Source organism: Quercus lobata, chromosome 8 (assembly GCF_001633185.2).
Source record: "Quercus lobata isolate SW786 chromosome 8, ValleyOak3.0 Primary Assembly, whole genome shotgun sequence".
In the NCBI taxonomy this organism is placed as follows: Eukaryota; Viridiplantae; Streptophyta; class Magnoliopsida; order Fagales; family Fagaceae; genus Quercus; species Quercus lobata.
This window is the reverse complement of record NC_044911.1, coordinates 52,770,770-52,783,681: the sequence shown is the minus strand read 5'-3', so window position 1 is coordinate 52,783,681 and position 12,912 is coordinate 52,770,770. Positions and strand designations below refer to the sequence as shown.

General features: G+C 38.0%; 1 protein-coding gene across 1 annotated transcript; it reads left to right on the top strand.

Moving 5' to 3' along the window:
- The first annotated feature begins 984 nt into the window (after window positions 1–984).
- On the top strand, window positions 985–5,216 carry LOC115955210 (transketolase, chloroplastic). Its single transcript, XM_031073274.1, has 7 exons — window positions 985–1,594; window positions 2,023–2,113; window positions 2,199–2,304; window positions 2,406–2,688; window positions 3,205–3,353; window positions 3,438–3,591; window positions 3,916–5,216. The coding sequence occupies exons 1-7, from the start codon at window positions 1,076–1,078 to the stop codon at window positions 4,873–4,875; spliced, it is 2,262 nt and encodes a 753-aa protein (XP_030929134.1). The 5' UTR covers window positions 985–1,075; the 3' UTR covers window positions 4,876–5,216.
- Window positions 5,217–12,912: the final 7,696 nt, after the last annotated feature.

Here is a 12,912-nt window from a genome sequence, read left to right as displayed (position 1 = left end):
CTGGTGTAGAATTTGTAAATACAACCACAACCACAACCACAACCACCCAAGTAAATAAGCATATTCTCTCACCTTCTTATCTCATATTCCTTCATCTCTCAAAATCTGCGCATTCAATAAATCTACTACTACAGCCCATTTGCACAATGAATAATAATTATCTTTAATTTAAAATAAATAATTTAATCTTTCAATAAAAAAAATATTTTAAAAAATAATGTCATTGATACAATGTTTTTCCTAACAATTGAGTTAACACCTATTTTTACTGATTTTGTAACTTCTCATTAGTTTAGCTAATAAAATTTAAAAAAATATTATGTCAACAATATTTTTACAACAAATCTTATGTGACAGGTTGTTACTAATGGGTTACACAGTAATTTCAGTTGTAAATTCAAATTAAAAACCTATAACAACTTGACAATTAGGATTTGTTGTGAAAATATTGTGAACGTAGCACCTCATTTTATTGGAAATTCTTAGGTTCGCCAAGAGCACGGAATAATGATATTCTCTTCTTTCACATTCATAGTAGACCCCAACATGAATTTAATTATTGAACTCCAATATAAATGTGAGTACTTGAGAATTACTCCTCATTTTATTGCCATTGAATAAAAGAGTTAGGTTCGCCTGCACCAAAAACTAGTTAGTTTTTTGATCCAAAATTTTTTTTGACTTCTATTTTACTTTTTCATTTATTCATTGATTAAATAAAAGTATTGAGCTTTAACCGACCCAAGTTTTTTTTTTTTTTCTTTTTCCTTTTTTGAAACACACCAACCCCAAGTTTAAACTTTCAACATTAAACCCAAAAAAAAAAAAGGTAAATCCAAAATAACACCCCATCTAAAAAAAATAAAACGAAAGGCAGGCATTTCCTACCCACAGTCAATGGCTGCGATTGTTTTTCCAACTCAATCTATCGGTCAGCTCTCTCTAACTTTCATCACATCATTTTTTTTTTCCATGACATGTTAGATGAGATAGCATAAATCACCACACACCTCGGACTCTCCATCATTAGCTCCTCTCTCTCTCTGAAAATCTCTCTCTTCTTCGAGGTTGAGCCATGGCTTCCTCTACATCTCTGACCCTATCCCAAGCTCTTCTAGCCCGCGCCACCTCTCTTCACCACGGCTCCACCCAATCCTCCACCGACCGCGTCTCCCTCTCCACTTTCACCGGCCTTAAATCCTCCTCCTCCACCACCCCGCTCATCTCCTCCTCCCGCCGCGCCGCCAACCGCCGATGCGCTTCCCTGCCCGGCCCGACCCGTGCCCGACCTGGCGTAGTCAAGGCCGTTTCTGTCGAGACCGCGGTGGACCAGGCAGCCGACACCGCATTGGTGGAGAAGTCGATCAACACGATCCGGTTCCTCGCGATCGACGCCGTCGAGAAGGCGAATTCGGGTCACCCGGGTCTGCCCATGGGCTGCGCCCCGATGGGGCACGTGTTGTACGACGAGGTCATGAGGTACAACCCGAAGAACCCGTACTGGTTCAACCGTGACCGCTTCGTCCTCTCCGCGGGTCACGGTTGTATGCTACAGTACGCTCTTCTTCACCTCGCTGGCTACGACAGCGTCCAGGTGTGCCCTCCTCATTGGACCATCTTTTCTCTTTTTTTCTCTCTTTTCATCCGTCATTTTAGCACTCTCTCATGAATAAATTAGTTAGTTACTGAGAGAAATGAACACCACATTTTTATCATAGTATAGTAGTTGTTATTGATTTAAATTTAAACTTATTAATAATAAGATTATTTTTTTATCTTATCCAATGATAACGCCCAGTAATGCCACTTAATATTTATTGTTGTGGAAATGTTGTAGTCCCATCATGCACTCCTGTATAACTAACCTGGCACTTTGTCCGAGAACAATACTTTACCAGCGACCAATATGTTTTTTTTAAAATTTTTTTTGAAAAACCCAAAACTAATTTTATTTTTGGATCTCAAATTTAGCAAATAACCTATAGTTAGTTGTTATTTAATTAATTTTGATGTGATAATCAGGAAGAAGATTTGAAGAGTTTCAGACAGTGGAAAAGCAAGACCCCTGGACACCCTGAGAATTTTGAGACACCTGGTGTTGAAGTCACGACTGGTTATAACTATAAACCTTTGTCTTGGTTAAGGTTTTTGTTAATTAAATTTTCTTTTTGATGCTTATGGTTTTTAATTATTTTCAGGTCCTCTTGGGCAGGGTATTGCCAATGCTGTTGGTTTGGCTCTTGCTGAGAAACACTTGGCTGCTCGTTACAACAAGCCCGACAGTGAGATCGTTGACCATTACACGTAATGATGATTATTCACTATCTATTAGATCTTGTAGCCACTTAATTTACTGTGCCTTAATGTTGTTTGATTTAGAGGTGTTGGGTTTTTGGTTGGTGTAGATATGTTATATTGGGGGATGGTTGTCAAATGGAGGGGGTTTCGAATGAAGCTGCTTCGCTAGCCGGACACTGGGGGCTTGGGAAGTTGATTGCTTTCTATGATGATAACCACATTTCTATTGATGGTGACACCGAGATTGCATTCACCGAGAGTGTTGACAAACGTTTTGAGGGTCTTGGGTGGCACGTTATTTGGGTGAAGAATGGAAACACTGGCTATGATGAAATTCGTGCCGCTATTAAGGAAGCAAAGGCTGTGACAGACAAGCCCACTTTGATCAAGGTTAGATGTTTATTGCTATGTAGATTCTTATGGTAGACTTGGGAGTTTGGTATAGAACATAAATGATTCTTGCTTGACATGTGGCTATAAAGGTTGTACCCAATACATAAAGCTTCCACTTTTGTGGGTTTTGGGAGAGGTGATTGGTAGACATATGGCTATGTATTAATTTATTATATTATATTTAAAAGTTGGAATAAGTTTAATGTTTCATTAATAATTTCAACCAACTACACTTTTTGAAACTTTGTCAAAGATGGTGCAGATTTATAATGGCAGATGCTAAGAGGATATTTGTGGAAGTTTGAGATGGGATGTGTTGCCTCATACACGCCCTTTCTTTTGCTTTAAAAGATATACTAGAAAGTTTTCTGAATTTAGCAATCTATAAGTCACTCTAGTGATCTAATGAAGTCATTCTTTGTTTAAGTTCCTCCTAAGAACATCATAAAGTATTTGGGATTGGTGTACTCTGGCTTCAGGTTATGACTATGCCTTTCATTTACATTTTTGCAGGTGACTACAACCATTGGTTTTGGATCTCCAAACAAGGCAAACTCATACAGTGTACATGGAAGTGCTCTGGGTGCCAAGGAAGTCGATGCTACTAGGAAGAACCTTGGATGGCCATTTGAGCCTTTCCATGTGCCAGAGGATGTTAAAAAGTGAGGACATGTAGAATTGGGTATCATTATTTGTGTTGCTACTAAGATTGATTTGATATTGAACAATTGTTTGGCCTTTACTAGGCATTGGAGTCGCCATGTCCCCAAGGGTTCTGCTCTTGAAGCTGAATGGAATGCTAAGTTTGCTGAATATGAGAAGAAGTACAAGGAGGAGGCTGCAGAGCTCAAGTCTATCATTTGTGGTGAACTACCTGTTGGCTGGGAGAAAGCCCTTCCTGTGAGTAGCTGTTGAGCAAATTAGTTGCTCTTGATTGACCTTTGAATGTTTGCTTGCTTGCTTATGCTACATTTAAGCTATTCTATAATGAGCATGAATGTACCTCTGGAAACTACTCTAAACAACATTTGACTACACAATTAAACCCTTTTTTTTCTATCTTTTTTCTTTCTATCCCTACATTGTCCTCCATGTTGGGCATACAACTCTTGAAGAGTTGCAAACCACCTGGCTGTCATGTAGACAAGCCTCTTTTTACCATTAGGTTTTAGATATGAAATATATAGATGATCTCATATGGTCTCATTTTATTGCTATTTCCAGACATACACTCCGGAGAGCCCAGCTGATGCCACCAGAAATCTGTCTCAGCAATGCCTTAATGCACTAGCAAAGGTTCTCCCTGGTCTCCTAGGTGGTAGTGCGGATCTTGCATCTTCCAACATGACATTGCTGAAAATGTTTGGGGACTTCCAAAAGGACACCCCAGAAGAGCGCAATGTTAGGTTTGGTGTTAGAGAGCATGGAATGGGAGCCATTTGCAATGGCATTGCCCATCACAGCCCTGGTCTGATTCCATACTGTGCTACTTTTTTTGTTTTCACTGACTACATGAGAGCAGCTATCAGGATTTCTGCCTTATCTGAAGCCGGAGTTATCTACGTTATGACCCATGATTCAATTGGGCTTGGAGAAGATGGCCCAACCCATCAGCCAATAGAGCACATTGCAAGTTTCCGGGCAATGCCCAACATATTGATGCTCCGCCCAGCTGATGGAAATGAGACTGCTGGAGCATACAAGGTTGCAGTACTTAACAGGAAGAGACCCTCTATCCTTGCCCTTTCTCGGCAAAAGCTGAAACAACTTCCTGGAACTTCCATTGAGGGAGTTGAAAAGGGAGGCTACATTATTTCAGACAATTCTTCTGGTAACAAGCCAGATGTTATTTTGATTGGAACTGGTTCTGAATTGGAAATTGCTGCTCAAGCTGCAGAGGAACTAAGAAAGGAAGGCAAGGCTGTTAGAGTTGTCTCGTTCATCTCTTGGGAACTCTTTGATGAGCAATCAGATGCCTACAAGGAAAGTGTTTTGCCAGCAGCTGTGTCAGCTAGGGTTAGCATCGAGGCTGGATCAACATTTGGGTGGGAGAAAATTATTGGAAGCAAAGGTAAGGCGATAGGTATTGACCAGTTTGGCGCAAGTGCTCCAGCAGGGAAAATATACAAGGAGTATGGTCTTACTGCAGAGGCTGTTATTGCAGCAGCTAAGGAACTTTCTTAGGCTTGGTTTGTTCGTCTGTCGCGAAAACTTGCCATTTGGCAATTGGGTTTGGGTTGGGAATTACAATGAGGAAACCATTCCCTAGAGATCTGTTTTGCAACACGGTCTCTTCTACTACAATAAAAAGGCAAGATTAAATTTTCTTCTGTTGTTATGATTCCCCAGTGGAGCATATAGATCAAAGAGAGAGTAGGGTTTATTGAATTTTCATGAATTTGTAACTACTCTTGGACAATGTCTTGAGTTTTGTAATTTTATGTGGTTGATTTTAACGAGCTTCTTCATACTTCATAAACCTCTGTCACTGTCTTCATTATTAGTTGTTTTAGCTTTTGGAGCAATTGGATCATCTTTATGAATATTTGAAATCGTTTTTGGTTCATATGACGGTTTAAATTGTTTATCTCGAATGAACATATCAAATTTGGTAGCCCTTTATGCACGTTTAATTTCCCACCTCCAAAAAAAAAATCATCTTCAATTCCTTCAAAGTTGATCAGATTGGACAAACTAAACACAAATGGATGGGTGGTTGAAATGAGGCTGTCCCCACCAAAAAAATATATGTTTTTGTGTATCAAATTGTGGATGGATAATTCATAATTGTTTCGAGCCATTCAATAAAAGTAGGGTAATCCATTTCCCTTCCTACATTGGGATATGGGACCCAATAATAAGTTAAGTCAATGAAGCTTAGCCTAGTTAATTTTGGAGTATTGCCCAACTTTTGCGTTTTGAGGGTCCACTTTGTTTGCAGGGAAGGGAAGATATTGACCCATCGATAAGTTTGTGGTTGTTGAAGCTCCCGTCATCAGCTTACCTATCCATATTGTCTTCTACTACCACCAAAAGTTCCTGCAAATGTATAGGTCGGTAATAAAACTCACTCTCTACCCCGAGATTAACGGTCACTTTTGTTGGTGAAAATGGGACCCACTTTACAAATTTGATATATATATATAATATATAGACGTTTTAAAGAGGATTTGAGCATATTCAGCATGTTAAGCATATTCTCTCCCACTTTGTGTGAGTGAATGGTGAAGGGGTTATATGTGGCTCATTTTTGGGAGGCCGGCTCCCCTCCAGTCCAAAATTCTCCCATTCCCTCCCGTTTTAATCTGGATGCAAGACACATGGCAAATGAAAAATCTAATGGTGAAAAACAAAGCCACCTTGAAATGTATTTATTTCAATTTTACCCACACCTTCAGCGATCTCCCTTGCAAACCCACAGCCCATACACCACCATCCTTGGCAGCGGAGCCATTTGAAATTCTACCTAGAAACACGACAATTGCATCCTTCACAAATAGTCAAGATGGATTATTCTATAGATTCTATACTGCATGATTATATGCAGATTCTTCAACACCAGCTAATCAACGTCCTAGTGGGGAATGAAACAACAAGGGGGCCAAGTTAAAACTTCTATGAGATAAGGTTTTGTATTGACACAGTCAAAGAGGCAATATCTTTTATTTGGGTAATTTGTTGTAAAAAATAGAATAGATGTTGGGTTTGATTACTTTGAAGTGAAATAAGCAAAACCCACAAAAAGTTATGCCTAGATCTAAGAGATCCAAAACCTAAGAAGTGAATTTTGGTGAAATTCATTAAGATTTTTGATGTTTGGAAGAGGATTGGAGCAAAACCCAGATGGTGCAATAGGGTTTTCAAGTATTGAATGAGAATTGGCTAGACCCATATGGAGTTTTTGTGGATTTGTGCAAAAATGGAGATAACCTAGAAAAGAATCGGAAGTTTCCACTTTTTTGAGATTTTTTTTTTTTTTTTTTACTTGCAGAAGAGATGTAACACGAAGAGCTTTTTGGAATGACGCCAGTAACTCCAAGGTTTTCGACACTATTTCTGATGGCTTCTAGCCATATGCTACCAAGGGTAGTGATGTATGGGTTGAGAGTTTGCAAAGGAGGTAGCTAAAAGGTATTTGAACAAAGCAATAAATTACGTTTCGAGGGGGCTTTGTTTTTCACCATTAGATTTTTCATTTGCCACATGTTTGGCATCAGGATTAAAACGGGAGAGAATGGGAGAATTGTGGACTGGAGAGGAGCCCCGCACCATTTTTGGGTACTAAAATATCTTTCTTCACGTGGGACTAAACAATTTTGTGTCATGTATAATTTTTTAGATCAAGAACAATTTGGTGATTCTGTTTTTGGTATAAAAGTATATACTATGTGGACATCTCTAATGAATTTGACAAATGCTCCCAATAGCCAATAGTGTTGGATGCGCCAATAGCCAATAGTTGGGTCAATATGTTTGATAATAGGGAACGGGTTTTTCATCTTCATAAATTTAGGTACCAACAAACTTGGGTAATAATTTTAAATGGTTTCTTGATCTGAGATTCATGGCCATTGTACACAAATATAAAATAAGATTCTTTGAGTTCTTTAGCATGTAAGCTGTAAGCAATGAATATCCTTGACGGGCAGGCTGTGGGGTTAGATAAATATCGGTTAGATCTATAGCTGACTTGACTATCTTCTTAATGGGAGCTCACAGATATTTTGGTTGACAATAGCAAATAAAAATATGATCTTTAATACGAATTCCTGATAGTATGATATGAATCAATAAAATGATGATGTCGGAATAGTGAAAACTTAAAGAGGTAATGTTTAGTAGCATTTTTTATTAGAGATTCATACACAGCTCCAACCAAATTATGAATTTACTTTGTCAGTGCAGTGGTTGGCCAGTGGTCACCTTTCTATATTGATGCTTATAGTTATAAATTATAACGGACTGATCAATGGGCAGACCAGACAATTTGAATTGGGGTGTCTTTAGATGGGCCTAAGAGGTTCTATTTGCATTTGAAGTGGGCTGTGACTTTGTGAGTCAGATTTTTGCTGTCCTTCAAGTAACACTCTTGCAAGAACTTACCTGTGTGTTTCCAATCTTTCAGCTTTTAGTTTGATTATTTTCCCTCTACAAAAAGGGGCTAAGCATCCAAGGTAATGGAGCTAAAAATTTAGATATTTGACACTACAAAAAGTTACTTTATCTATTTTATCTACACACATGCTGCAACAATGGATCTATTTTAACTTTCAACACAATAATATAATATAAACATCACAATAAAATAAGATATCTACTACAATAAAATAATATATTTACTGTAACAATGAAGCTAAAAAAAATAGGTTTAGCTCCACTGCTGAATGGGTTTTTTTGTGTGTTTTAGTGGAGCTAAAATAGCTTTTTAGCTCCACTGCTACAAGTGCTCTGTTCTTGTTTCTTTAACACATTACAATTTACAATTTAAGGTAATACTAGCTTCAATTAAAAGACTCGAGGAAACTAATCGGAGGCCAGGTCTCTTTCCACAGGAAATATGCAATGTACTTGCTTGCACTTCTATTGAAGACACAAGTCTATCAGGTTAATCGTTACCATTAAATTAAGACAGCTTTAGAATGAGAATCTTCACCGTCAAATTGACACTTCAACACATTTAAGCTCTAACAAACTTTCATACAAACTTCCATACAACCTAATATTTTACACTTTGACCTACCTATTTTTCTTACCTTTCCAATCTTTTATTTTCTGTCTTTTTATTTGTTCATGTAGTTATTTCCGGTTCTGGAAGCCATAGCATTAGGCAAAAGTAACAAATTCAGATTTTTCAAGATTATGTTATGTATAAGCTCAAAGCACAACCACCAACCAGAAGGCATAAATTCTTTGATCAGCAGATTATGAATTTATGATATGAAAGAGTAGGTTTGTAGCTGCTCATTAAGGTAGCGAAGAAATGCTTGCCCATGTTCATGGTAGCAACGAGATACAATCCTTCATAGAATTTTCAAATTTAACTATACATATTTAAAAAAAAAAAAGGGGGGGGGGGGGGGGGGGAATAAAATAAAAGGAAGATGCTAGTGGCAAGCCATGAAAATTGAAAGCTTTCATGATGTTTCACCTACCATTTAAAGGGTTCAAAATTCACATACATCATGTAAAATGAGAGCATCACATCAAATGAAAATATAGCATTTTTAATCATCAAAATGCTCAAATCTTTAACTCTCACTCAATTTCAGGTTATGTATTGATAGCAGAAGAGGAAAATGCAGAATAAAAAAGTACTACAGGGCAGGCAAAATGGGTGCTATGTTGAATAGTACACCTTGGTTGGATGTTAGTACACGAATTGGGCTCTGTAGTAGGAATTTTTATTTTGTATAATAGGTATATATAACATCTATCTCACATGGGGGTGGATCATCCACCCCCATGTGAGATAGATGTTATATATTGCGGTTACACCAAATACCACCTCTTGTAGTAGGAGAAATATAAGACATTTTGCTTCAACTATTAATTTATACTACAGATGTTCTTTTAGAGTGGTCTGGTTCAGTATGGCCACATAAAGTGAACCACCTGGCTGGATCAATATTCAATGATTCCTAACTACAGTTTTCAAGGCCATCCTACTAGAATTGACCCAACCATAGCTTTGGAAATTCCAAAGTTAACACGTCTTGTCCGAGATGCCCAAGCTTGAGTCAGTAACAAAGCAAACGGTACCTTGACACAGGCATAACTTCCACAGGCCAACATACTAAGCAGATTGAAGTGATTGTATGCTAGCATGCCATTGGCAAGTTTGCCTTGCCTTGAAATTGGAATTTCGTTCTAACTCAAGATTATTATGTTTTGATAAGATCCAGCTACAGGAGAACCAGGAACATTTCCACACCCCCCCCCCCCCCCCAAACCCCCTTTGGTATAAGCCAATGCTTGTTCCTTAGATACTATCATTGCTTCTCCAGAAAAAGAAGTTCACAACCCATAAGGGTTGAGAAACTGAAAGCTATTATTCTACTATTCATGAACAACTTGAAGTTAGGCTCTATTGCTTAGCTTATTTGGATCTTAGCCACATAAAGGGAACTAACTGACTGAATCAATGATGTCTAACTACAGTCTTCCAGTCTATCCAGCTAGAACTGATCCACCCAAACCCCTACGGAGATTTTCTGCAGATTTTATTACTCTACTGCATTTAAACTGAATTTGTTTAGCAGCAGTGGCCTGTAATTAAAAAAAGCAATTGACTCCTCACATAGGATCAGCATCACTTCCACAGCCTCACACTACTTTGCATATCAAGGTGATTATTTGAAGGCATGTCATTGACAAGGGTGCCTTGCCCTTGAATCTACTACTAGTGAGCAGTAAGGACCAAGCAGGTTGCTTTATCAGCACAGGCAATAACCTTGTTTTAAGTTTTCACCAACTCATCACAATAGACTTCAGACAGACTACAAATTGCAAAATAGCAATGGTTGGGAGCTTCAAAATGGAACGCCACGAGACACATGGAAAGAACTTCTACAAAATTAAAAATATCGGTGATTTGTATCCTCCACCTGTAGCCATCCTCAATAACAATGAATTCAATTCAATTTATTACATGGAAGACATCAAGCATCCTGTAACTTAATAATTGTCTCTCTTTCTATGGCTCCCATTACATCTCAACCTCTTTTTCATTCTCAGTTTTCTGATCAAGTCCTTTAGGATGGTTCCCAAGACTCTTGTCCACTAACAGAGATTTCTTCTCCAATTTAAATGATTATTTTCCAACCATGTTACATATAGCTTCCGACAGATGATCATATATCCAATCTGAATCAGCTAAGCACTTAGCACTCAATCATAAATCTGTAACCTACACTTGATGATACCAACAAAACAACCCCATTTGGCCAAAGTAGTAGTTCCAATTAACAGTCCAACCTATTCTTCATTGTAAAAAAATGATCATTTTTCTATCAATTTCACATTACACAAAGCTTCTGACAGATGATCACATATCAAATCTGAATCAGCTAAGCACCTAGCTCTCAGTCACAAATCCCAGACCTATACTTGATGATAAAACAAAATACATTTGGCCAAATTAAGAGTAGTTCCAAACTTCCAATTAACAATCTAAATAAAGAACTTGTTCTCATCACCGACTACCGTACAAGTTAGTTCTTGTACTTTTGCCTATTTTACAAATTGATGCTTTCTCAATAAACCATCCATACCAACCTTTACCGCAGGCATTTCTTCAACCACCAACATAGAAAACAATGCCTTCAGATTTCTAGTGCAGGCATTTCTCATACCAATCACCTTCCTCACCCAACCTTCACCCCATCCCCAAGAAAACAGTAAGGAAGAAGGTTCTTGACATAATAATCATTCTTCAAAACTTGTATGTAAAAAATGATGCTTCATTAATATATCACCCATACCAATCACTCAAACAAACAAATGAATCTAACTTTACTCTACTTCCAAAACATTTTTATTATTGTTCATGAGACTCATGAGTCATGACTACACCCCCCACTGGAAAAAAAAGAAAAAAAAAAAGAAGAATCCACTCCTCAGTCCTCTGCCCCCATTTGCTTACACCAACAACCTGGAAAATAATAGTGTCGGAGTAATTCTACTAGCATTTTAATAGAAAACTTGTAAACGATGCAAAGAATTGATGTGACAGCGAAAACACCCAAAATTGCAGAATAAGATAGACAGGTAGAGATGTGTGTGTATATATATACACACACACACATACATATATGTATATGTATATACATATACATATATATATATGTGTGTGTGTGTATATGTATATGTATATACATATACATATATATATATATATATGTGTGTGTGTGTGTATATATATGTATGTGTGTATATATATATATGTATGTGTGTGTATATATATACATATTCTTTTTTTTTTGATAGGTAATAGATATTTTCATTAAAAAAAGTACAACATGTTCATGATGATGAACTGAGTACTAGGAACAAATACAAACAAATCAAACAGAAACAAAAACAGGTTACACGAAATCAGAAACAGAAATACATTGTGTGAAACCCCAAATACGATACTAGCCAAACAAAGTCCCAACTAACAAAGACTTCAAATTAACTGTGCTTTAACAACATGTCAAATCCATTCAATCCACTTTGAAGTCGTTAGATTTTTGTAATTAGATGATGACAAAACTAGAAATGTAGTAACAATTTCAACCTCCATCCAACTCACCAAACATTACTCTTCCTCAGAGCCTCTCTGTCACTCACTCTAATTTGTATCTAACAAAAACTTACAGAGTTAAGAGAGCACATCCAAAGGCATTAACAAAAACTAAAAGAAAAGCAAAGACTGAACTTGAAGTCCTAAAACAAAAAAAAAACCCACTTCACCTTTGTGTTATTTAGTATTCCCTACTCCTCCTGGTTTCTAGTTGCTCAAGCTTCTGAAGATACTCCAAAAGATTCAAAACTTCCCTCTTAGATTTTCCGATTCTCGCAATCCAGTACTTGAATTCCCTCAAATAAAAGAACTTGGTAACCGAACTCCTCATACACACGTCCATTGTAGTGTCGAGTTTTAGTAAAGCTTTCTGCATTTCATCAATAGCTTCCAAACACTGCCTTATAGCGACCCCACAAGGAGGAATGTGGTGCAAGGAGTCCCTGTTGAGTATCTCTGTCAACCCAAATTTGGCAGAATACAGCTCTCGGCTGTAAACACGAATCTGGGTCTTCAAAAATGTCCAAGCTTGTTCATCGCGTTCGCGTTTGAGTTCAATGAGGTGGCTAAAGACTTTAAAGTTGAGCTTGAGGTTATAGTCATAGGAGTTGGGTTGTTGGGGTTTCTTGTGTTTGGGGAAAGAGAAGGAGTTGTAAATGATGGCGCCGCTGAAGAGGAGACCAGCTGTGCAGGCGAGGTTTTTGATTTTGGGGAGCTGAGAGGAGGAGGAGGAGGAGGAAGAGGTGGTGGTGGAGAAAGGGTGTTGTGTGGAAGTGGTGGTGGGGTTAAGAGGGGGTTTAGGGATAATAGTGGTGGTGGAGGGAAGGGGTTTGAAGTGGTGGTGGTGGTGGTGGAAGCGTTTGAGAGTCAGGGCTCTCTGCATTTTTCAGTTTTGGTACTGTGTGTGTGTGTGTGTGTGTTTCTGTGTGTTTTGGGGG